The 24,774-nt window shown below is 39.0% G+C and overlaps 1 protein-coding gene across 1 annotated transcript in view; it reads left to right on the top strand.

Moving 5' to 3' along the window:
• LOC139720091 (uncharacterized) overlaps window positions 1-24,774 on the top strand; it is a 48,675-nt gene that overhangs the window by 11,671 nt on the left and 12,230 nt on the right. Inside the window, exons 2-18 of the mRNA XM_071631459.1 lie at window positions 136-300; window positions 1,275-1,609; window positions 2,270-2,531; window positions 3,409-3,558; window positions 4,259-4,348; window positions 5,272-5,378; window positions 6,122-6,326; window positions 6,883-7,175; window positions 7,642-7,810; window positions 8,355-8,495; window positions 13,025-13,097; window positions 14,457-14,571; window positions 19,823-19,878; window positions 20,753-20,873; window positions 22,629-22,735; window positions 23,679-23,784; window positions 24,499-24,652. Coding sequence (XP_071487560.1) covers window positions 136-300; window positions 1,275-1,609; window positions 2,270-2,531; window positions 3,409-3,558; window positions 4,259-4,348; window positions 5,272-5,378; window positions 6,122-6,326; window positions 6,883-7,175; window positions 7,642-7,810; window positions 8,355-8,495; window positions 13,025-13,097; window positions 14,457-14,571; window positions 19,823-19,878; window positions 20,753-20,873; window positions 22,629-22,735; window positions 23,679-23,784; window positions 24,499-24,652 — 2,649 coding nt within the window. The remainder of the gene's footprint in view (window positions 1-135; window positions 301-1,274; window positions 1,610-2,269; window positions 2,532-3,408; window positions 3,559-4,258; window positions 4,349-5,271; window positions 5,379-6,121; window positions 6,327-6,882; window positions 7,176-7,641; window positions 7,811-8,354; window positions 8,496-13,024; window positions 13,098-14,456; window positions 14,572-19,822; window positions 19,879-20,752; window positions 20,874-22,628; window positions 22,736-23,678; window positions 23,785-24,498; window positions 24,653-24,774) is intronic.

Here is a 24,774-nt window from a genome sequence, read left to right as displayed (position 1 = left end):
ATATATGTCATAACTTCCTTATTTTTCATCCGATTTCAGACAATTTTTTAACCGTTGTACTCGTTAGATTTTATTCCTTTTTTAACAGACTAACTTATATTTGGACCGGATTTCCCCTTTAACGATTTTCCTCAGATTTGATCCTCCTGAAAGGAAAGTTAGTCATCGATACAGACTGTGGACTGTGGTACATCGTGTGCGACGGAGGAGATAATGACACGGACCCCGCATCGTGCCTGAACAGCACGGCCCCCTGTAATATTACGATCGGTGACCTTGGACACCACTTTGGCTTTACGAGTGAGAGAAATCGTTTAGTCCCCAGAAAAAAACATAAGCGTAGCCATTTTTGTTGTTGCCATCAATTCTAAGAGTGTTTATTCATCTTAATCGTTATTTTGATACGAGGTTATACTACAAGTTATTATCACTTGTTTTTTATAATTATCATTACCATTATCATGATCGTGACTGTCCGTACTCTAAGCAAGTTCATTATTATTGTCGTCATTTTACTGATAATTAGATGTAGCAGAGCCAAAGCTCAAACACGTAAAGAATCCCGCTTCATTTTTTTTTTTGCAACACTAGAGCTAGTTGAAGACCTAAGCCCCTCTTCGACTCTGTGCAGATCTCGGGTGTTTTTTATCATTATTTTCGATTTAGGTTTTTGATGTTTGTTTGTTGTTTTTGTTGCAGCTGTTCTTGTGACGAATTACGAGAACACACATAACTCTTTTTTTTTTCTTTCAAAAGAGGCATTCTAACATATATCAAATGATATCTATAATTAGGCTTCCAATGTCACGATTGTTAGCTTGTCTGTTTGATCGTTTGGTAGTTATTGTTTGTTTGTTGTTGTTGTTGTTGTTGTTGTTGTTGTTGTTGTTTTGAAGAGAGAAGAAGGGGGAAACTCTCCAGATTACTGTGATCTTTAATGCTCTCTCCTGCCTTTTGTTTTCTAATTTTGTCAACCCGCTCTCTTTCCTCCCCCTCCCGTCTGTCTGTCTGTGTCCCTTTCTCTCTTCTTTGTTCAAAAGTAAGGCCTTTCAATAATTACTTCCACTGCTAATGATCTGACAAGTTTAAAGTCGACCATTGTTTATTTGTTTTCCTTTGTTCTTTCTTTTGTTTTGTTTTGTAAATTTTGCTGATTTCTTGTATTTTGTCGAAGTTGTTTAAGCGCTTTGAGTTGAGCCTGTATAGAAAAGGCGCTATATGAATATTGGTTATTGCTATTTGTTTTGATCATCTGTTCATCTAAATGTAAGCAGACAACGCCTGGAACTTGTCTTACCCGTGGCCGAAGACATACCAGCCGAGTGGCGTGGACTCTTCCTACGTCACAGCAACTCCTGGGGTGAAAACAGCCATGAGCGACACGGGCGATTCCAACAATGCGACTCCGACCAACCATCAGTTCACCGAAGATGAAACGTACCCGAATACGCCGACGAGCGGCGAGGAAGCCACGGTTGTGACGGAGACCTTCGCAACCACGATGGCTATCATTGACGAGAGCACCACGGAACTTGGAAAAGGCGACAAGGTCGAAGGCCTAGACGAGGTGTACGACTGCCGCGCGAGATACAACGAAACAACGGAGAAGGTATATCACTCCTCCAAGTTTATTATAGTCTCCGTATATTAATACAGTAATCGTAAACATTCTTTTGAAGGAAACGTGAATGAACTATAGTAATTAAAAGCAATAGGGCTAAGAGAGGAAGCTCTCATAGATATCATGTTATGGGACCCAATACGCTAATATGACTCAATTTCATGAAAAAGAATGGAGATAAGACTCCCCAAAGATCGTATGTATACGTCAACTGAAGAAGAAAATCAGGTACATTGAATTAGAGTGAATACATTGCTATTTCTGACAAGGTATTTTGATGTACTTCATGATTTATCTATACATCGTATGGATACAACGTATTGCAACTATGGTATAGTGCGATTCCATTCTGATACTAAAGTTTGACAGTTTCCTGCAAGGTTGTAATGCCCAACCAATCATCTTGTCACTCCATCGGTTTCTAATTTCCTGAAAATATGGTCCAATGAAACACTTGCTTAGATCTACGGGTCCTCAAATCCTCTAATCTCTTTGATGATTTTTGAGCAGTTTAAGGCTTTTACTACGAACTTATTGAATTCAATCAATTCTTATTGAATTTATTGACTTCTTCTTCAGCTCGATGCATTCATGGAATTAGAAGGTTATTCTTTTTAATCTTTTACAATTACTTTTGATATTTTTCAGTTTGTCGTGCTCCGTGGCGATGTATTCTTTGAGGACTTCGATGACGATTTCAACAGAACTTGGCTCTATGGAGTGGCATCGTTCCTCGTCGACGGGTCGGTCTATTTCGGCCGCAGGCTGGACGTCGAGATCAAGGGACGTAATGCACTCCGCATCGAGAGCGTACTTGGTCACATCGTCGTCAACACGACGATCCATGTAGACGTGGTGAACGGAACACGGCCGAAGTCGTCATCCGACTGGCACCTCGGTGGCTTCGGAAGTAAGAGAAGAAGACATGAGCCCCGTTTTATCAAAACATATGATCGATTGCAAATTTCCTTAACATACAGGCTGCCATAGACTTATGATAGAAATCAACTATATAATGAATTATTGCTCTTCATAAAAGGGGGCCCTGATCTACGCAGAATGATCTACTTGATCTATATAGAAAGTACACAGATGCATATTATATACTGTGAGCCAAAGTAGTGCGAAATTCAAAAATAATTTGATGTAACTCCTTTTGTTGATTTATGATAGCTGGTGAAACGCTAAATTCGTGACTATCAGTTTGATAGAATGTCAGACATCATATAGTCACATGAAAGACGGAAGCTTGGTAAACGTTCTCCGTTTTATTATATTGCTTATCCCTGAATAATACTAGTTGCTGTTTCTTTTTTCTGTTAAGCGATGACCAGAAGTGTCCAATCACGAATCACTCAGGTTACTGAGTTTTGTAAATTGCAAGTTTAAAAGTTATTGAACGTATTATTCTTTTTGTTGAGAATTGGGGGGGGGGGGGCATGAGTGAGTAATAAAATATATTCTGGTCTTTGAAATGTAGGCCAGATTAAGTATTCTTGAGGGGATTTTCCCCAGAAGGATACCTTAATTGGTCATGGGATGCCCAGGTGAGTTTACGAAAAGTAAACGGCAAAATGAATCTGGAAATGGTACGCGGTGGATACGTGGACATACATTGTAAAATTCAACTTTTTTATTTTATTTCACATTGTATATTGTGGTATCTTCACTTTTTACACACACACACACACACACACACACACACACACACACACACACATTATCTCTCTCTCTCTCTCTCTCTCTTGTTTTCTTTCTTCCACCTTGGCTTCCATCATCTGACTAAGATAAGGGAGGACCAGGGTTAGGTGCACCTTACACGAGTGACGGGGCGGGGCATGGTGGAGTGGGCGGGACCCCAAATTCGACCCCAAACCCCGAATACAGCCAGCCTTACCTGGTGAACGATACCAGGCATCTTGTCGGCGGAAGTGCAGGTGAGGACTAGCGTTTATTTCAGCTTCACGTTTCGTTCAGCTTATGTATATTTCCAATGGAATGGAACTAAGGAAGTAGTTTACAAAACTTTTTTTTTATAAACTGCAATACGTGTATGTACCAAATAACTTTCAAAATAAGTAGAGAATGCATAATCAATATCTAATATAATTGATATTAGTGTCAGTTGTTCAGTAAGTAGCAAAAATCGATATAACAATGCACATGAAAATTTTATCATCTTCAGCAACCGATGTTATGCAGTGCATAATGCAACGAGATTCCTTGCAATCAGCGGTTTTTCTTTTGAGTGTGTGTGTGTGTGTATGTGTGTGTTTTTCTTTCATTCTAAGTTTTGTCATCATCAGTTTGCCTTAAGTAATTGATAAATGAGATTTGATTTTGTGATAATCGATCTCATGCACCATCGTTTATAATCCCCAATAATTGACTCGAAATGAATGCGTTCTTGACGAATGGAAAAACAGATTTATTTCTATGCATATACAGTAAGTCTGTGGGTTTGTTTGTGTGTTAGATAGTATGTCGGTGTGTGTGTGTGTGTGTTTTGAGTGTATGTCGTGTGAGTGTGTTCATGTGTGCTTGTATATGTGGATATGAATATTACTTTGTGTGTCCGCCCTTGCTTGCATAATATAACATTGTGACATTATCAACAACCGATGGTGAACATTTCAGGCGGGGTTGTGTCTGACGAGGAGTCGGCCGAGAGAGCGGCTGGGGGTGGCGCCCTGGAGCTGATTGCATCGTCTGGTGTGATACACGTGGGTAAGAAATAAGAGGTGTCGAGCCCCAATGGTTCCGAGATGTCGCGTGATGATAAAAAAAAAACAACAGGCTAACAGACTGACTTGTTATGAAAGAAAGAAACTAAAATGAAAAACAAACAACAAATTGTTATCTTTTCCGTACCACGATAAGTATTCCAGGATATATAGGAAAGAGGTTCAGGTACTGACTTTGATTAAAAAAGGGGAAAATTAGATGCACAGAATAGAATCAGTTTTGATATGATGTCTTGAAGATAAGAAAGTACCAGAATTCAATATCGATCATAGCGACATTAATGTTACAGATATTCCATCATTGTTGTAGTGTTGTGAATGTAGATATAAATTATGATGTTCCCTCATCTGACATGTCTGAATGTCAAAAGGAAGGCCAGGCAAACGCAGTGATGATAATAGACCAGTTCGTAATGCCACTTTGCGCATGAACAGAAGAAGGTCATTTGTACCAATAGCCATTTTTGTTTGTAAATTCACTGAGATAAGCATCTGTGATGTGATGATTATTCATGTGCTTCTTATCTGAATAATGCTTGTAAGCTCATCCACCTGACAGCAAGCCTGGTATTTGGCAATATAAAAAGAAAAAGGTTGTTATTGCATTTAATGCAAAACGATTGTTTGATGCCAGCTAGAATGTCAACTAACTGACTATTCTGGTCACCCCGTCCAAACGCAAGTTCATGCTTTTATTCGTTTGGACACGAGTTTCATAAATTGTAAATCGAGCAAGCTTTTATGCATTATGCCGCTTTGAAAACGAGTGAAGTACCTAACCAATTTTTGAGAAAAAAAAGAAAAAAAACAAGAAAGGTCATTGGTACCAATGTGTATGTGAGCTGATTACGAACTGGCTTACATTTGGCATTACGATTCTTTTCTTCCGATTACTGCGTACGTCAGGTGCACCGATCACTGCCCGAGGACAAGACGGTGGGCAAACGCCGAACATTACTCAGTGGTGTCGAGGTGGTGGCAGCGGCGGCCTGGTCCGATTCATAGCAGCTTATGTAAGTTTGGGACGTTTTTCACGTGTTTTACTCCCTGTTCTTGTCTTTTTCGTCTTGCTTTTATTACTGTTTTCAATCTTGGTTTGGTTTTCCGCTTTGGTCTTTGTCCTGACATTGGTGATGATCTTGATTTTGCCAAGGAGATTATCACTCCTTGATCTTCCTGTAAGAGACTTGTGAATATTTCTCTCGCAGTTCCACCGCACATGAATGTCAAATTGATGGTTTGATATTTTCCAGTTTAAGGTCGTGTAGGCCTATAGCCTTTGAATAGGAGACATTCCCTTGACTAATTTTCTCTCCTTCCTGCCTGACCAAAAACAAACAAAACAAAACAAAATACGGCCATAAAGACAAGGAACACTTTCGTCTGTAAGTGTAGAAGTGGTGGTGTGAAAACAATGATATTCAAAACTTTTCAATAACCATACAAATCGCATTACTTTTTTCGTGTACCATTAATCGACTCTTCGTGAGTGTGCCTTTTTTCCGTTGTTGCACTTTTTGTGTGGATGTTTCTGTAAGCACGGTATAAAGTTTGATATTGATTCAGTAATTGATTATACATGTATGAACTCCAATGCTGCCACCACCACAACAACCAGTTTTAGCGACTGGGTGAAGGCAAGGGAAACATAAAAGGAGAAAAACAAAACAAAAGCAGTTGCAAAAAGTGTACAAATCCCAATTTTAGCAATCAGACGCATGTGAGGGGTAACAATGTACCATTTCACTTCCATCAGATTGAAGTGGTAGATCCTGGAGCGGTGGTAGTTGAGGGTGGAGACTCAGCTCTGGATAACTCCCAAGCCTTGTGCGGCGGTGGAGGGGCAGGGGGCGTGGTTCACCTGTCAGCGGGCGGGATCTGCGTGAGCAGCAACGACACGATCCGCCTCGGGGGCGGAGCTGGCAGCCAGATGGGTGACGACGGCGTGCTCACATACTACAGTACGTCGGCCTTATGCCAATATTGTAGGTCATTACCTTACATTACCATAGTTGCCCCGTTTTTAGTAATTTTTCATAACCTCATTGAGATTTATTCAAATTCTATCAACATCGTCGGAGGGTTGTTGTTGTGGGGTTGTGTGTTTGTGTGTGTGTGTGTGTGTGTGTGTGTGTGTGAAGATACCTATGTATCTCGCTTTTCTTTTGTCACGTCTTGGTTCCCCAATCTGGCACTGTCTGGTGGACCTCTAAAGAAGATCTTTCAGGTAAATTTAACACGGTCCCTTTCAATTTCTTAACCTTTCTGTACTAATGGTTCAAATGTGCACAAATTTCACACGTAAACCTATGGGCAGGTAATAAATCTGGGGTACAAATGGTTAAAACGGTGCTGCGAAACACTTACATCATTACTACTAATTTTATCGGGATGATGCAAGCTGCTGTGCGAAATTTAGGTCTTCTTGTTTGATGAGAACGCGTGATATTTCTGGCACAGGTATACATTTCTGTTACAAAATATTGATATTCATATCTTTTTATCTTTGTATTCAAGGTTACTCAGCTCCATCGTGCCATGTACAATTTGCCATCCGCAACAGCAATGACGGTAACGGGCATTTGGGAAACGGCGGCGGGGGCGGCGGAGGCGGCGGAGGCGGCGGAGGCGGCGGAGGCGGCGGAGGCGGCGGAGGCGGCGGAGGCGGCGGAGGCGGCGGGGACGGAGGGGACCAAAGTGATGTGGAAGCAGGCAGCGGTGGTGGCGAGTCATCGGCAGAAGAAACTAATTCGCCTCGGAGCGAAGAGAGGGTTCAGCAAGAGGTGCAGAATGCGGTCGCAGATCTGCCGGTGAGGGGGCTTCCCATACTAATATTCAGATATGACATTAGTCCGTTATAGTGTGAAATGTCACTCCACATTCAAGTTGATATGATCTGAGAGACTGAAAGTCTGTTAAATAAAGGAATAACATTTGATAGCACACGACACCTGGACGTGAACCATCAAAGTGATGTTGTCTTAAAATTTTCTCCTTTTTTCATGTTTTCAGGGGTGTCAGTCATAATGTTGATGTCAATGTGGTGATAATGGCATTGTCTCCCCAAATCTCATATTGAACGGCACACAAGTCATCATAACGAGCTTCAACTTGTGCGGCGTTTTCAGTCTATTCATTCAAAATACAAACAATGCAATGTTTCAAACACTTGTACCATGAGTTATCATAAGTGACGCGATCCAGTTATTGTACTGTGAAAAGTACACAAACCAACGAACGATTGCAAGTAGAATGGTATTCTTCATTCCTCCTCAGCTCTCATCTGGAACAAGTAACACGTCAACGGCCGAAGAAGTGACACCAGCGGAAGCAGCGAATCAGGTGAGGCAATTTGAGAGCGCCCTCATAGACGTGGCGGCAGATCTTCTCGGCGATTTAGCAGACGACGAATCGTTTAGCACGACAGCTACTGTAGGAGATACAGGTTTGTCTTCACCTCCTTCCCTCCCGCCTTTCCCTTCTCCTTTTTCATTCGGGGTTTCTGTGTCCAATTCTCCTAATTGGTCCACTTATTCGATTTCTTCTTTATTTTTTTTTGAAGGTTTAACCACCTTTTCATCTTTTTCATACTTTGTTCCAATGTGCACATTTGCTTTAAAAAGAAATAATTCAAACAATATTATGTAGTATATTTCCTATCATTTATTATCATCATGTCTATTCAGTGCTGTCTTTATGACGGTCTTGTGTCTCTGTTGTGTGTGAGTGTATGCACGCATGCTTGTCCAGTGTTATTTCATGGGTGGAGAGAGTGTGTGTAGGTGTGTGTGCGCGCGCGCGTGTGTGTCAGGGTCGACCATGGGGTCAACCTCTTTTGAGGGGACCTACCCTTTCCCCCATGGTCAGAAGTATCTAAACGATAATTATACTCATGTCCTACATGCTTACTTGCTATATGCCTGTCTTCACAATTTGCTCATACCTGTATAACATGTGGGATGTTTTTGCGACGTTTCATTGTTTCTTAGAAGTGAAAATAAACATCGTGCCAACATCAGACTTTCGTGGGACTTCGTTCCCATCGCCGGGCGATAGTAGCGAGCTGGAAGCAGACACTTCCGGTACCAAGATCGTGATCCCTACCATAGATCTGACTGAAAATGCCACGGGTAAGACAGATACCACGCCTTCCCATAATGCACTGTGTACATTATACAGAAATAAATGATATGTGATTGTGGCCGACATCCCCGCTTCTTATAGTATACTGCGAAATTTCAAAATTCTCATTTACTTTTGAATATTGTCAAATTGTCATGAAACATTCATCAACCACTTAACTTGAGTTCCATCTTCAAATCAATTTGAACACGGAATGGAGTTTTTTTAATATATCTATTTTCACAATTCTCGCATATCGCACAAAAAGTATATAAATACGAAAATTAACCAAACATAAATTAGATGAAACTTCACCGGAATATACAAAGGTTTGTCTTGGTATAAACACATTGTGTATACATGAGAGTTGAGCTATGGCCATAATGCGAGAAATATATGATGGGGCCTGCGTAAAAGCAAGCTTGTACACCCGCAAGTCCCGTGATAAATCAAATTAGGGGAACAATGAATACATATATTTTTTAAACCATAGTATAACTGGGGGAACCGATTAAAACAAACAAAAAATCCGATCAAATATATGTTACTAAATGAAATCCAGTTTGTCTGTGATTCCAAAGAAATGCGCCCATATTGTTGCGATAAGTCTCATACTTTTGCCATAATTATGCTGCATCTATAAGGCCTGTTTTAACAGAGACTTTCAAACTCGAGTTACCGCGGCAGCGTCTCGATAATCTTTTTTACTCCTGCTTGTTAAAACGGTTATTGCTCGGACGTTTTCACGGTAATTTTTGCTTTTTGCTTGTGTAATCTCTGCTGTTTTATTGTTCGAGGCCAGTGGCGTATCTAGGGGGGGGGGGGGGGGGGGCAAGGGGGGCACGTGCCCCGGGCGCCACTCCTAGGGGGCGCAAAAAACGAAAAAAAAAAAAACGAAGGAGAAGAAAAAAAAAGGAAAAAACGAAGAAGAAGAAGAAAAAAAAAGAAGAAGAAGATGAAGGAAAAAAAAACACGCCCGGAAAGGGGGGGGGGAGGGAGAATGGTGGGGAGGGGGGCAGAAAACCAAATCAAACAAGATAAAAACAAAACATGATGATGACGCGGACAAAATGACAATGTTTATTGTGTTCACACAAGAATTCCATGTTCTGTAAGCTGAAAAACAAATTTTCGGCTTGATCGCCAAAATTTATATGAAAAAAGAAGGTAAGAACAAAACGTGATGATGACGCGGACAAAATGACAATGTCTATTGTGTTCACACATGTCATTTTTTATTAAGCAGGAAAAATGTTTCACGGAGCATTGGCTGCAATTTCTTTCGTTCTGAAGCGATCGCCAATTGGATCAAAAGAAGGCGCCAACGGTTTTGAACATGGGGGAGGGGGAGGGGCGCAAAAAACACACAAATCAAACAAGATAAGAACAAAACGTAATGATGACGCGGAAATATACAAATTTCGGCTCACTCGCTCGTACAATTTAGAGTATTTTTTTCAAGTCCTCAGTTTGTTGGTATAAATCGTTATCTATACGGCCGTCACTATATAATTATCTTGATTAGAATTGTAAGATTTAATAGGCAAAAAATGACAAGAGTTCCATGTTTTGTAAGCTGAAATACAAAAATTTTCGGCTCGCTCGCTGCGCTCGCTCGCCAAAATTTATCAAAAAAAAAAAAAAAAACCAACCAAACAAACAAACGTGACGATGACGCGGACAAAATGACAATGTCTATTGTGTTCACACATGCATGTCATTTCATATTTAGCAGGAAAAATGTTACTCGGAACGCGGCTGCAATTTCATTCGTTCTTAAGCGATCGCCGATTGGATCAAAAGAGGACGCCAACGGACGCCAACGGTTTCGAACATACGGGGGGGCGCAAAAAAAAATCAAAAAAGATAAGAAGAAAACGTAATCATGACGGGGAAATATACAAACTTCGGCTCACTCGCTCGTACTATAAAACATAGTTATTTTTTCAAGTCCTCAGTTTGTTGGTATAAATCGTTATCTATAAGGTCGTCACTATATCTTGATTGTAAGATTTAATAAGCAAAAAATGACAAGAATTCCATGTTTTGTAAGCTGAAATACAAAAATTTTCGGCTCGCTCGCTGCGCTCGCTTGCCAAAATTTATCAGAAAAAAAAAGAGATAAGAACAAAACGTGATAATGACGCGGAAATATACAAATTCGGCTCACTCGCGTGTACTAATCTAGAGTATTTTTTAAAGTCCTCAGTTTGTTGGTAGAAATCGTTATCTATAAGGCCGTCACTATATCTTGATTAGAATTGTAAGATTTGATAAGCAAAAAATGACAAGAATTCCATGTTTTGGAAGCTTAAATACAAAAATTTTCGGCTCGCTCGCTGCGCTCGCTCGCCAAAATTTATCAAAATTCATTACATTTAAACATTACATTTACACTCTCAAAAGACCCCTTTAAGTGCTTGAAAAAGCATATCATGTGCACTTTGTTTAAAGTCCCTACCGGGATGGGGTTGGGGTTGAACACTTTTTCAGAAATTAGGGGCGCAATTTTCGCGCTTGCCCCGGGCGCCGTTTTCACTAGATACGCCACTGCCAGTGGCGTATCTAGGGGGGGGCAAGGGGGGCACGTGCCCCGGGCGCCACTCCTAGGGGGCGCAAAAAACGAAAAAAAAAAAAACGAAGGAGAAGAAAAAAAAAAGGAAAAAACGAAGAAGAAGAAGAAAAAAAAGAAGAAGAAGATGAAGGAAAAAAAAAACACGCCCGGAAAGGGGGGGGGGGGAGGGAGAATGGTGGGGAGGGGGGCAGAAAACCAAATCAAACAAGATAAAAACAAAACATGATGATGACGCGGACAAAATGACAATGTTTATTGTGTTCACACAAGAATTCCATGTTCTGTAAGCTGAAAAACAAAAATTTTCGGCTTGATCGCCAAAATTTATATGAAAAAAGAAGGTAAGAACAAAACGTGATGATGACGCGGACAAAATGACAATGTCTATTGTGTTCACACATGTCATTTTTTATTAAGCAGGAAAAATGTTTCACGGAGCATTGGCTGCAATTTCTTTCGTTCTGAAGCGATCGCCAATTGGATCAAAAGAAGGCGCCAACGGTTTTGAACATGGGGGAGGGGGAGGGGCGCAAAAAACACACAAATCAAACAAGATAAGAACAAAACGTAATGATGACGCGGAAATATACAAATTTCGGCTCACTCGCTCGTACAATTTAGAGTATTTTTTTCAAGTCCTCAGTTTGTTGGTATAAATCGTTATCTATACGGCCGTCACTATATAATTATCTTGATTAGAATTGTAAGATTTAATAGGCAAAAAATGACAAGAGTTCCATGTTTTGTAAGCTGAAATACAAAAATTTTCGGCTCGCTCGCTGCGGTCGCTCGCCAAAATTTATCAAAAAAAAAAAAAAACCAACCAAACAAACAAACGTGACGATGACGCGGACAAAATGACAATGTCTATTGTGTTCACACATGCATGTCATTTCATATTTAGCAGGAAAAATGTTACTCGGAACGCGGCTGCAATTTCATTCGTTCTTAAGCGATCGCCGATTGGATCAAAAGAGGACGCCAACGGACGCCAACGGTTTCGAACATACGGGGGGGCGCAAAAAAAAATCAAAAAAGATAAGAAGAAAACGTAATCATGACGGGGAAATATACAAACTTCGGCTCACTCGCTCGTACTATAAAACATAGTTATTTTTTCAAGTCCTCAGTTTGTTGGTATAAATCGTTATCTATAAGGTCGTCACTATATCTTGATTGTAAGATTTAATAAGCAAAAAATGACAAGAATTCCATGTTTTGTAAGCTGAAATACAAAAATTTTCGGCTCGCTCGCTGCGCTCGCTTGCCAAAATTTATCAGAAAAAAAAAGAGATAAGAACAAAACGTGATAATGACGCGGAAATATACAAATTCGGCTCACTCGCGTGTACTAATCTAGAGTATTTTTTAAAGTCCTCAGTTTGTTGGTAGAAATCGTTATCTATAAGGCCGTCACTATATCTTGATTAGAATTGTAAGATTTGATAAGCAAAAAATGACAAGAATTCCATGTTTTGGAAGCTTAAATACAAAAATTTTCGGCTCGCTCGCTGCGCTCGCTCGCCAAAATTTATCAAAATTCATTACATTTAAACATTACATTTACACTCTCAAAAGACCCCTTTAAGTGCTTGAAAAAGCATATCATGTGCACTTTGTTTAAAGTCCCTACCGGGATGGGGTTGGGGTTGAACACTTTTTTCAGAAATTAGGGGCGCAATTTTCGCGCTTGCCCCGGGCGCCGTTTTCACTAGATACGCCACTGTTCGAGGCACAGAAGTTTGTTCTTCCAGACGTTGTCGCGACTCTGCTGTGGTAATCAAGTTCTGGTAAAGCAGGGCTTAAGATGTGGGAAGGATTTTAACGGCTTGCACCTCATCAGTATCAACAAAAAACAACAACAACAACATCAACAACAACAGAAAAACAACTACAACAACAATGAGAACAACAACACTATACCATAACAAATTGTTCACTGTTTGTTTTTTCCACTGACAGGGCATGTTGTGTCTGTCTTCATTCTCCACACATCTCCCCCACCCTTGGGTGGCAAGCTCGCTGCAAACACAAAGTAAGTCAAAGGCTTCCTCTTTCGTGTTGCAAATATAGTAAAAAAAAACAAAAAATCTTCACTGAACGATGCATGCGCCGATGTTGTATATACGCCTATATACTATGAAGCAGTCTCGAAGCATCCAATCAGCTGCAAGCACTTTAGACATCACCATGCAATGCCATGGTAACTACAACTGTATTGTAGGCCTATTCCTCATTATATTTTGAAGAAAAAAAAAGTGTTTTGAATTGAACGAGCCCCTGGGATGCAAGCCTTGATATTCCTTTCAGCATCACTTTTTTTCACATATCACAACCGCCGCCAACAGCATAAAAATATCAAAACAGTTAGCAACTATTCAATTAGCCTTTGCTATTAAAATTAGACCGAACGCTCTACAAATATTGATAGACATACAATTAGCTCATTCAAGGCTCAATGAGCCACAAGAGGCTCGTTTTCTGCACTCACAATCATTAAAAAGGGGATGCAAAATATGGCTTCCCGCAAAGTACCCCTGCTGCATATACACTTTACTTCTAGGTTGATTCACATGTGATGATAATAATGATAATGATAATGATTATGATTATGATAAAAATGATAATGTTAATTACAAAAAATAACAATAACGATAAAGACACTAATAACAGTAACTACGCACATAATACGAGTTCGAGATGAAAAGAATTGAACAGGCAAAAATAGAATTACATTATTTTTTCTCTTTTTTTGCGTTTTTTATAAATGTAGATTATTTTGTTGTACTCTTTTTCTGGTTATTGAGTTATCTGTCTATTCAACCACCCCCCCCCCATTTTTATTCACCTATTTGTGCCTTACTCTGTGGAATTGGATGGGATCTGAAACAAAAGACAGGGCTATACAAATTTCGACACGGCGAACATGGAGCAAAGTTATCACAACAAGCTGTGGAACAGGTTTATGTGTGTAGTCTTCCTTGGATGCTAGAACACAGCCTGCATGTCATTTCAAGCAATTATACCTTAAAAGCATCCTGTCATTAATGAAGCGAAAAAGGCTGTAATGGTTCGAACATTTTAAGTGCAGCTTCACGCCGATGACATTCAGCACGATGCCGGTAATGAATTAATAAATTAATGGAAGTGGGAGAAAGGTGATTATGTTCTCCTCTGCGAAAACTGTTACACTATAACAATATCATTACATTTTTTGCCTCCAAAAATGTATTTTGTGTCAGTGTATATTAATTGCTTAGTTATAAAGCGTTTATCTATAGTTATCGATGTGACAATGGTCGATCTCTCTGTATGCATGTATACTTAATCGTCTTCTTTTCCCTTCACCATCTCACTCTTCTTCTTCAATTATCTCTTTCTTCTGGGATATTAGCACAAGCGTGAGCCATCAGCTCAATAGTCACGTAATCAGCGCCACTGTGTCGCTGGAAAACGACGGCGCCGTAAACTTCAACGAACCGGTCGTCATCGTTCTGAAAAATGGCGAGGTACGGGTTAGTTGTAGTGTCCTGATTGTTGTTTGCTTGTTTGTTTGGTTCTTTTTTTACCTGGTGCTATTCTCTCTTTTATTCGTTCCTTTTTTTCAGTGAGTGGCAACTATAACATCATCTCAGTGTCGACTTCGCTTGATTACAAGATGCCATATCGCTGTCATCCCAAGTCAAGCAAAGTGCCATCACCTGTACCTTAAAATACGATATATTGTATGTTCTGGTATACACATTCAGTTCAGTTCAGTTCAAATTTATTTCGGGTTTTTTTTTTTCACAATAAAATGATATATAAACATAACTTTCACTTTCTTCAGTGACAAAATGATGCATGTAAATTTATACAAAGAAAACAATTATTAAAAACATACAGTAAGGATACATTGCTATAGTTGGTGAAGTAATGAAAGAGAAATAATTGTCGATATGTATTGTGTGAAAAACGGGGGATCCACTAAAAAGACATATCTTGTATTATATCTACTCGTGATTATCTGCTCATTATATAATATTGTAAGTATCTATTCCTTATAGATAGACTTCAAGTACTCTTGATATGTTCTGATGACTACGTTGTTGATTTGTTATGATATTTGTATTTGTGCAAGCGGGGAAAAAAAAGAAACGATGTACTCTTAAATTTTGAATGTGTTATAGTAATTCATTCATTCATTCATTCATTCATTCATTCATTCATTCATTCATTTAGCCAGTCATCAGTCAGTCAGTCTGTAGGTCAGTAAGTCAGTTAGTCAGTCATTCCGTAAATCGGTCAGTGGTGTACTTATACACCCACTCCATGCTTCCACGTGTTAGCAAATAGCAGGATACGTACAAAAACGGAGCACATTTCGTGATTTGAGTCTTTTAGACCAGGGAGGTGACCTGGTGACCACCTCCCTGTTTAGACGTGTAGTGCATGCAGACAGCATTAGGCCCTATGATGAGTGCGACTAAAGACAAACTTAGCGTGTTTTTTAATTTACAAACAGCATAAAAACAAACGGTTCTGGAAAGGATGACTAACAAACTCAAACTGTGTTGATGATTTTCAATGCCACTCAAATAATCAATTGATTTTGTTCGCTTTCATTCGAGACAACACAAAGAAGAAGACTAGAGATTGTAATTTGTCATTACTGACAAATTAAGGTGATCCGATTTTTTTTTTCAATGATTCGAGTCCTGATCGCGATAGGCATGACCATACAGGTTTCGTCTGTTGTTAAAAACGTTGGCCGTGTGATGTTTGAATTCTCGTTTAGAAAAGGGAGTCATATCTGCCATCTTTGGTACCAAATTCCGTATACACTAGATAACGAAGATACAACAACAAATACATATGACCTTTGACCCACCTTTACACTCCCAAGATGGCATCTGAGGAAAAAGTGGTTATTTTGTGAAATGATTTTTGCGACATCGTCTATACGTGTGCAAAATATGGGAAAGATAGGACAGGTATTCGCAAGATACAAGATGAAACATTTATGACCTTTGACCCTAATTTACATACCCAAGATGTTGTCCAATCAAGTAGTTGTTATTTTATGAAATAATGTTCGTGACATGAACTAAACATGTGCAGAATATGGGGGTGATAGGGCGTGTTTTTCTTGAGTTATTGCAAAGAAAGTTGCAGAAAGAAAGAAATATCTCAATACATAGAAGATAAGCTTTAATTTCAACGAAGTTTTTTATCGTGATCCCGACATCGTATGAAAAAACGAAATCAAATTAACGATAGCGCAAAGTCTCAGCTACAACATATTAAAATCTGGGAGAAATTCACCGAAGGGTAAGTGAGCTAGTGCTCGATAAAGACAATCATGTCAATTTTCACATTAAAAAAAATTCCCTCCCATAGAGATAACACGTCATAACGAAGATACAAAAAGAAGTACATATGACCTTTGACCTCAATTTGCACAGACAAGATGGCATCTGAGTAAAAAGTGGTTATTTTGTGAAATGATCCTTGTAACATGGTCTTTGCGTTTGCAAAATTTGGGAAAGATAAGACATGTATTCACTAAGATACAGGATGAAACACTTATGACCTTTGACCCTAATTTACATACCCAAGATGGTGTCCGATCAAGTAGTTGTTATTTTATGAAATAATGTACGTGACATGAACTAAACATGTGCAAAATATAGAAGTGATAGGGCGTGTTTTTCTTGAGTTATTGCAAAGAAAGTTGCAGAAAGAAAGAAATATCTCAATACATCGAAGATAAGCCTGAATTTCAACCAAAATTTTTGACGTGACCCCGACATCGTATGAAAAAACAAAGGGCACACTTACGGTAGTGTAAAGTCTCAGCTACAACATATCAAAATCTGGGAGAAATTTATCGAAGGGTAAGTGAGCTAGTGCTCGATAAAGATAGTCATGTCAATTTTCATTTCCAGAAAAACTGCTCTCCCATAGAGATAACACGTAAACTGGTCAAATTTGACAAGGTTACTTTCAATCCATTTTTACGAGGTGATACCGTTATGCGATCAAAATTTTGTAAATTTATGTTTGAAAGAATATTAAATAAGTTACAACATAATGAAATCTGGGTGAAAATTGACAAAGGACTAGTGAGATACGCTCGAATGAACTTGAAATTTGATGACGTCATTTTGAAAATTTACTTTTTTTACTTTATTAAGAAATTTGCTATCTTTTAATCATTTTGTCAGCATTGCCACCCCATGAAATGACATGTACAACTCATCAGGTTTTAAAATATGTAAAGAAAATGGGGGGTCACCGTCCATCCTGACGAGTAAAATCGAATTTAAAATTAGCAGTTTTTTGGCATAGTTGCACTGTATATCGCCATTGACGCGCGCGCGGAATTTCAACTTTGACGGGCCCGTATAACGTCATATTGAGTGGCATTGATTTGAAACTTGGTATAAATATTCCTTAACATTTCAGACATCCGATCAAAGTGAAAAAACTGGAAATTTCAATTGCACATGAGCTGTGCGTGCGTATATGCGCGCGCGCGTACGCGTCCGTCCGATTTTTTCAATTTTTCAAAAAATGCTCCAAATGGTCTGAAACGTGTGCAAAAAAAATTTGAGCTCGATTTGAGCATACAAATATTTCAACGCGCGCGTACGCGCACGTTTTAAGAGAAAATATGAATTTTGAGAACATGAGTAGAATGCGCATAATTTGAAATATGTGTGACGTAAATTTCATTGAAAAATTTCATTCCATTAATGAGATATTATTGAGAATGTGTTTTCATATAATGACGTCATAGTGACGTCACGGTCGACTGATCACAATGATACATTAGATTTGTCGTCTTTGGGACATGATGCATACATGGTATAATTTTGAAATTCATAGGCAGCGGACTTTCTGAGCTAACCTCTGCACAACTTTTGCGGAGAAATAAAGAAACAAAGAAGAAGAAAGAATCCGTACAGATACAATAGGTGATCCGAAGGATACTCGGATCACCTAAAAAGAAACAACATCGCACGTGAATATTTATGCAGCGGGAGGCAGACATATAGATGAATCCGACTTCAGAGCACTTTAACGTATGGCGGCCATAATGGCGGGGGGGGGGGGGGGGGGGGGCTTTCCAATGAGAACAAAAGCACTTTCAATGGGTTATGCAATGACCCAGGTGCTTTGCTATGTCGGCGCATAAATTATCTTTTGTTAGGAATACGTGAAGCCCCCAGTTAGAAATTACCATAAAAAAGTACCCAAACCGAATTGGTCTATAGAGTCACTCGCCGTCTATTTTGCTGGGTGTTAATGTGTTTGTAAAATATCATTACATTTTTATGTAGGCTGTATCACACATGCTTTAAAAGTAATCTTCTTACTATAGAAAGGTTTGTGAATATCTTTAAAAGAGCACGGGACAGGCCCTCTAATTGCACGGTTCGAGGTCACATTGGTTTATGATAGATGATACGATGGAACCCGAGTAGTATTACTCCCATCAATGTGCTTACCAAATTAGCATGTACAGTGCATTTTCACAAATTTGATGGCGAAATTATTGCGAAACCTTGACATCGCGTTGTCGCTCTTCTCCCGCATCTGTCGCTGGTGTCGAATTCCCGATGGTGATGTAAAACTTTGTTCCAAGGCTAAATTTGTAACGATGTTCCATCAGCCGAGTCTTGGTCACGTGGGAATACGCGGGCGACTGCTAATTTGGTACAATCTTTGATTATGTCGGTAATCCCATCATTCATATCATGAAAATAGTATCATTCTGGATGTTATCTGAATAAATGAAGGATTTGAGATCGAGAAGAAGATTAATTTGATTAGTCGAACCCCAAACCTCCGCGCCGCTGCTGGGTAAAAGGACCTCTTTTTTTCGATATCGACTGACAATTACATTGTTCCATGCTGTTAGAGGCCATATTTTGCATCCACACTGCTTCTTATTCAATTCAATTCAATTCAACTTCTATTTCATTTTTCGAAAAGAACAGAGATATTTCACTTTCCTTGGTAACAGGGAATAAGGTTACGTGAATAAAACAAAGTAGTCCTTGACGGTCCATTTGAAAATGCAATTATAGCAATGTCTTTGGAGTATTCCTTATGATTTTGGATCGTTTGTAGACTACGGGCATGAAAGTTCACTGCTCTAACCTATATTGATTGATTTCACACACACACACACATAGACACACACACGTATACACACACAGCGTTAAGTGTTGTTTGGTATTGTTCTCATTGTTGGTTGTTACATTTGCTTTGTTTGTCACTGTCATACCCGTAAAAATACTAATGAAATGATGATAACGATGTGCATGATAAAAAAAAACCACAGAAATAGGATAAAAATAACATTTTCTATCCGTCTGTGTAATGTGTCTATGTCCTGTTTATTTGTAATTCCCCATTTTTTAGTAAAGATTTTGCTGTGATTATGAGACATGATATTTTGACGTACCGTAGCGTATAGCGTAATTTCTAAATGAGTGTTTTAATACGTACTTACCTTAAATGGGGTGGTCTAAGAATACTCCTGTCAGATTATAGCTTCCTGCCCCATGCTGCTTACCGCCCTGCACCCTGGATTTCAAGATATGAAGACTATATAGAGTATTCGTGCACATACTTTCTTTAAAACGTTTTACTTAGGCCTATATGAAAACGTTTTACTTAGGCCTATATATGAAAACGTTTTTCTTATGAAAACGTTTGCAATAAAATGCTTATTTCATGTTTTGTAGGATACATGTTCTTTTCCCTCAGGAAGTTGGTGAACAACAAGGATCACTGTGTGTATTTTACGACTTCACGGCCGAAAAGTAAGTAACATCATTGTTTTCAACATAACTTTCTTGGTTCAGTTTCATTCACAATGGGCGTATAAATGCCCAACACATGCCATAGAGGAAATGATTTAGCTGATATACGACAAATATGGAAATCAATATGTGGCTAGTAGAAATATGTTTTGTCATTCATTTGTCTGTACAATGGTTTATAATCTTTTGCTTGCAACACTGGTGCCACAGTCGTAGCTGACACAAGAAGAAATAACATTAGTGTTTGCGACCTTACAGCTGAAAATTCATAAATACAAAGAGAAGAAAAGTTTCTCATTGAACGTGATAACAGAGTGAAAATATGTGATTGAAGAAACAAATGTTCACGTGGAAAGAGAGCTAACATCATGGATGTCAATGAATGAAAATTCTGTATTCGACTCAAGCAACAATTGGATGTAATGAAAAGAATAGTCAGAATCAGGATTCATCTTCGACACAAATATGCCATACATTAGTCCGTAAGTACTGATCCCCGGTAAACATCAGAGCATAATTCTATTCATTAAGTCCCATGCACGCAACTTGAAATTGAAGAGAATTTCACTAAATGTTAAAGCCAGTTGTCAGCATTAGATCTGAAACTATTAAAGATCAACGACTATTACCATAAAGGGCCCAAATTATTCAGTGGCTCACAACACACAAAATGTGATGACTCGCGTGGATAAATATCGTGTTTTCTGTGATTGCTGTAATACGTATAAGTCTTTATCTCTGCCTGATTTTGCAGCTATAAAGTTATGTAACGCAACGTCACAAATCAACTGATTTTGTTTACTCGGAATTGCATGCCTTTCCCTCTTCCTTTCCTGACTTTTGTTTTGTTTTGTTTTGTTTTTTTAATTCAAAGTGAAACGGGGGCGTGGTCCCAAGAAGGTTGTGACGTCATCCATGTGAACAGTACGCACACGACGTGCGAATGCGATCACTTGACCAACTTCGCGCTTCTACTTCAAACCACCGATTTCGAGGTACGTCGGGTGCTCAAACTACTTACCATGACGATTTTAGTCGGCAGCTGTATGGGTAGTATATCACTTTCGAAAGCAGTGACTGATCTTGTGACTACTATTAGAGCATAAAATAGTTATGATGTGTTATCGCTTGAGCTCCATGTCACCTTCGTAGATTTTAGTGACACATTGAACGGTAATCCACATTAACCACGAAGTTTGCATACCATACTCTCTAAAAAAGAAAGAGTGAAAATGTTCACTCTTGAAGGAGTGAATTACAGAAAAGAGTGAGTTTTGAGTGAAATTGGAGTGAATTTTGAGTGAAAATATCTATTTTCACTCATTTTGGAGTGACCTCAGGGATCACTCGAAAATCTTGGAGTGATCCCTGAAGTCACTCCAAAATGAGTGAAAATGAACATTTTCAGTCCAAAATCACTCTAATTTCACTTGAAACTCACTCTTTTCTGTTATTCACTTCTTCAAGAGTGAACATTTTCACTCGTTCTTTTTTAGAGAGTAATCAACAGTATGGTCAATGTAATAAGAACACTTCATTAAAAACAAGTCTTATGATTATGATACTAGATGACGATATAGATAAGTAATTTTTGCTTGGGATAATAATATGTTGTAAGTATATGCATTACTTTGCAGATTGTAAGCCGATTGTGAATGTTGACGATTGGCAGATTAGACTGTTTCTCCTAGGAATTTATGTCATCATACTGTCATAGATACTGCATTTCAGTGAACCATAGTACTTAAAGGACAAGTTCACCTTCATAAACATAAGGATTGAGAGAATGCAACAATATTAGTAGAACACATCAGTGAAAGTTTGAGGAAAATTGGACAATCGATGCAAAAGTTATGAATTTTTAAAATTTTTGTGTTGGAACCGCTGGATGAGGAGACTACTACAGCTTGTGAGTCATATGCGTACAACAGTATAAAGAAAATGTAAAAGAAAATTCAACATATTTTCACTTTTTTCGCATAATAAAAGAGCTCTTGACTTGCCTCTTTCTAAAGGCAGGGGGAATAATATTACCCATAACATTTGTCGGTAACGAGTCAGGGGAATGTGTACTTTTTTCAAAAGATAGCATTTTGTGAAATTCTCTTCATATTTTCCTTTATATTGTTGTACGCATGTGACATCTAAGTTATTCATACACTGCAGTAGTCTTCTCATCCAGCGGTTACTGCACAAAAACTTCAAAAATTCATAACTTTTGAACGGATTGTCTGATTTTCCTCAAACTTTCAATGATGTGTTCTACTAATATTGCTACATATTCTCAATCCTTATGTTTATGAAGGTGAACTTGTTCTTTAACATTGTTGTCTTTAGGCGATACAACTTAGTGTAAGTTTGTTACTTTGTGATCACATCGACTTGAAGCATAAATAAAAGCTCTTACTTTCAATGTATAGCATCCGTGACGGATATGTACAAGGAAATCTAGTAGTCGCTTTAATAGTCTAATGATAATCTCATTTGGTACGTTTCTCCTTTTGGCATGAAATAAAAAGAAAGACTCCGTTCGTTTTATCTTCTTTTTAGTTTAATCCCTCCAACATTCAGATCCTTGTGTAATAAACACATGCCCATGCACACGTCAAAAATACTTGCCGCAATAGCAACATGCACCGCTCACCACAGTAGTCACTCTTAGAATGATGTTGGCTTTACGTTTTACAACAAACGAAGTAGATAGTAGGATTATACTTGAAATTCCGCATACCGTATTCATTCCGTGTTAGATTTCCGAGAAGGATGAGCGCATTCTTCAAATCATCTCTCAAATTGGCATCGGTCTGTCGCTAGTGGCGCTGTTCATTGGCTTTTTCACCATTGCTGCAACTTACAAGTAAGGAAGTTGTGAATAACAAATTATACCACAATATACTGTCGGTACGAATGTCGACCCTTGTGACAGATACTGTTGTCTTTCTGCGTAGAAATTGTTTGGATTTGTTTGTTTCTTTGTTTCAGAGGAGGAATAGCTCATCCCTACCAATCCCTCTCCTAAATATGATTTCAAAATATCTTAATGGTTCATCATAGTTTGAAGTTAGTGATTATGTGCCTACAGGAGTTGTTTGTGTGTTTGTTCATTTCCATCTGAGAGATGGCTGGATAGCTCATATTCAGCTACGTTAAGCTGGTCTTCCATGGGGTCCAGTTGGATGTGAGGTGGGACCACTTCACCGGGTTAAACACCCTGCTCTTTGCGATGAATGAATGAAGCGGGATCTTTTACGTGCATGAGTTGTTACTCTCTCATACACGGGACCTCCATTTTATGTCCTATCCGAGGGACAGAGTGTTTTGCCTCTTGCTAGAAGGGACGGTATGCTTACACACAACACTGCTCAGTCCAGACTCGGGTTCGAACCCGGGCCGCGTGATCGTGAGGCAGACGCGCTACCGACTGAGCCAACTCACCGCCACATCCCAAATCCCCCATCCCCCAAAAAGTCACTTTTACATTCTAATGTACGAGTTGATGTCCTTTCTGCCGGCAATTAACGCTGTTTCGCGTAAGAAATGAAGCCGCAATATAATGATGATGCGGTGAGGGTAAGGTTCGACAGTTGCAAATGATATGCATCTGCGTCGTCACTGCATTCAGATGTTGCTGTATCCCCCCCCCCCCCCAAAAAAAAGATGATATTAATAGTATAATACATAATGTGTGTTGTTGTATGGTGATGAATAATGTTATTTTCAATTCTTCTTATTTGTTTTGTGTTTTTTTTTGTTGCTTTTTCTTGCCCTTTCATTATCTCGCCGACCGCTCCACAATTCAGGAGTCTTCATAATCGCGAGGCCGCCGTCATCCACTTGAATCTGATTGCCGCCATGTTTATAGGTCACGTGATTTTTGTTGCCGGCGTGAGTGATGTCGGTCATCAGGTAAGGAGACTTGTCAAGCGTCAGACAAAGTTGTTACTGATGTTGTTGCTCAGAGAACCCCTGGGAGACATAGGATTATATCACCAATGCGATATTATCAATACGTTGCAAAACTAAAACTAAGTGAAATGTCATAAAAAAAGAGGAATGTGTTAGGATCAGGAATCAAGTCGTATTGTCTCATTAAAAAAAAGACTAAACGCGATAAAGAGGGGAAGGGCGTAAGATACATCAATTCCAAACAAAGTTGCATTATGCGAGAGACTGTTTCGTGGAAAGTTATACCCACTAGTATACGAGTTCATGTATGTGTATCTACCTACGTATGTGGTTGTGTGTGTGAGAATGAGAGTACGTGTGAGAATTCTAAAGAAACGTGTTACTCTGTCAGGAAAGTTTTAGTGCAATGATATTATGAGAAAATCCAACAAGATTTTATTACACTGTATAATAACACAGTGAAAATGATCAATGTTCACTCAAGAATGTTATAGATATATTTTAATCATGTCCCTCTTACGTAAACAATGTCCCAATACAATACGCAATGCTGTCACAAAGAACACACAATAACACCAAAGTAACAATTGTTAAACAATAATACTCAGGGATCACAGCTGCATGTATATGTATTGAAGTTGGCTTTTCCTTTAGCAATGGACACAATCTTTCGATACGATTCCATCACTCCTGTCTCTGTTTATGCCGATGCAGACACGATGTCGAGCAATAGCCATTCTGATCCACTTCTTTTACCTCGCAACCTTCTTCTGGATGCTCATGGAAGGGGTGTACATTTACTTCCGTGCCACGAGCGTCTTCAAAAGCAACAAACGTCAGCTGATAATCTACCATGCACTCGCATGGGGTAAGTATCCAGTGCGCATGAGCACAACTCATCATAATCAATCATGGTTATTTTTAACTGCCATGAAAAACGGTTGTCGTTTAGGTGAACCTGACTTAAAAGGCAGCGTTTAAAATAATACA

The sequence above is a fragment of the Diadema antillarum genome, unplaced genomic scaffold (genome assembly GCF_040938485.1).
Source record: "Diadema antillarum isolate AM-2024a unplaced genomic scaffold, OU_Dant_1.0 scf00000120, whole genome shotgun sequence".
NCBI classification, from domain to species: Eukaryota; Metazoa; Echinodermata; class Echinoidea; order Diadematoida; family Diadematidae; genus Diadema; species Diadema antillarum.
Note: the sequence above shows the minus strand (reverse complement) of the source record. Positions and strands in the feature narration are given on the sequence as shown.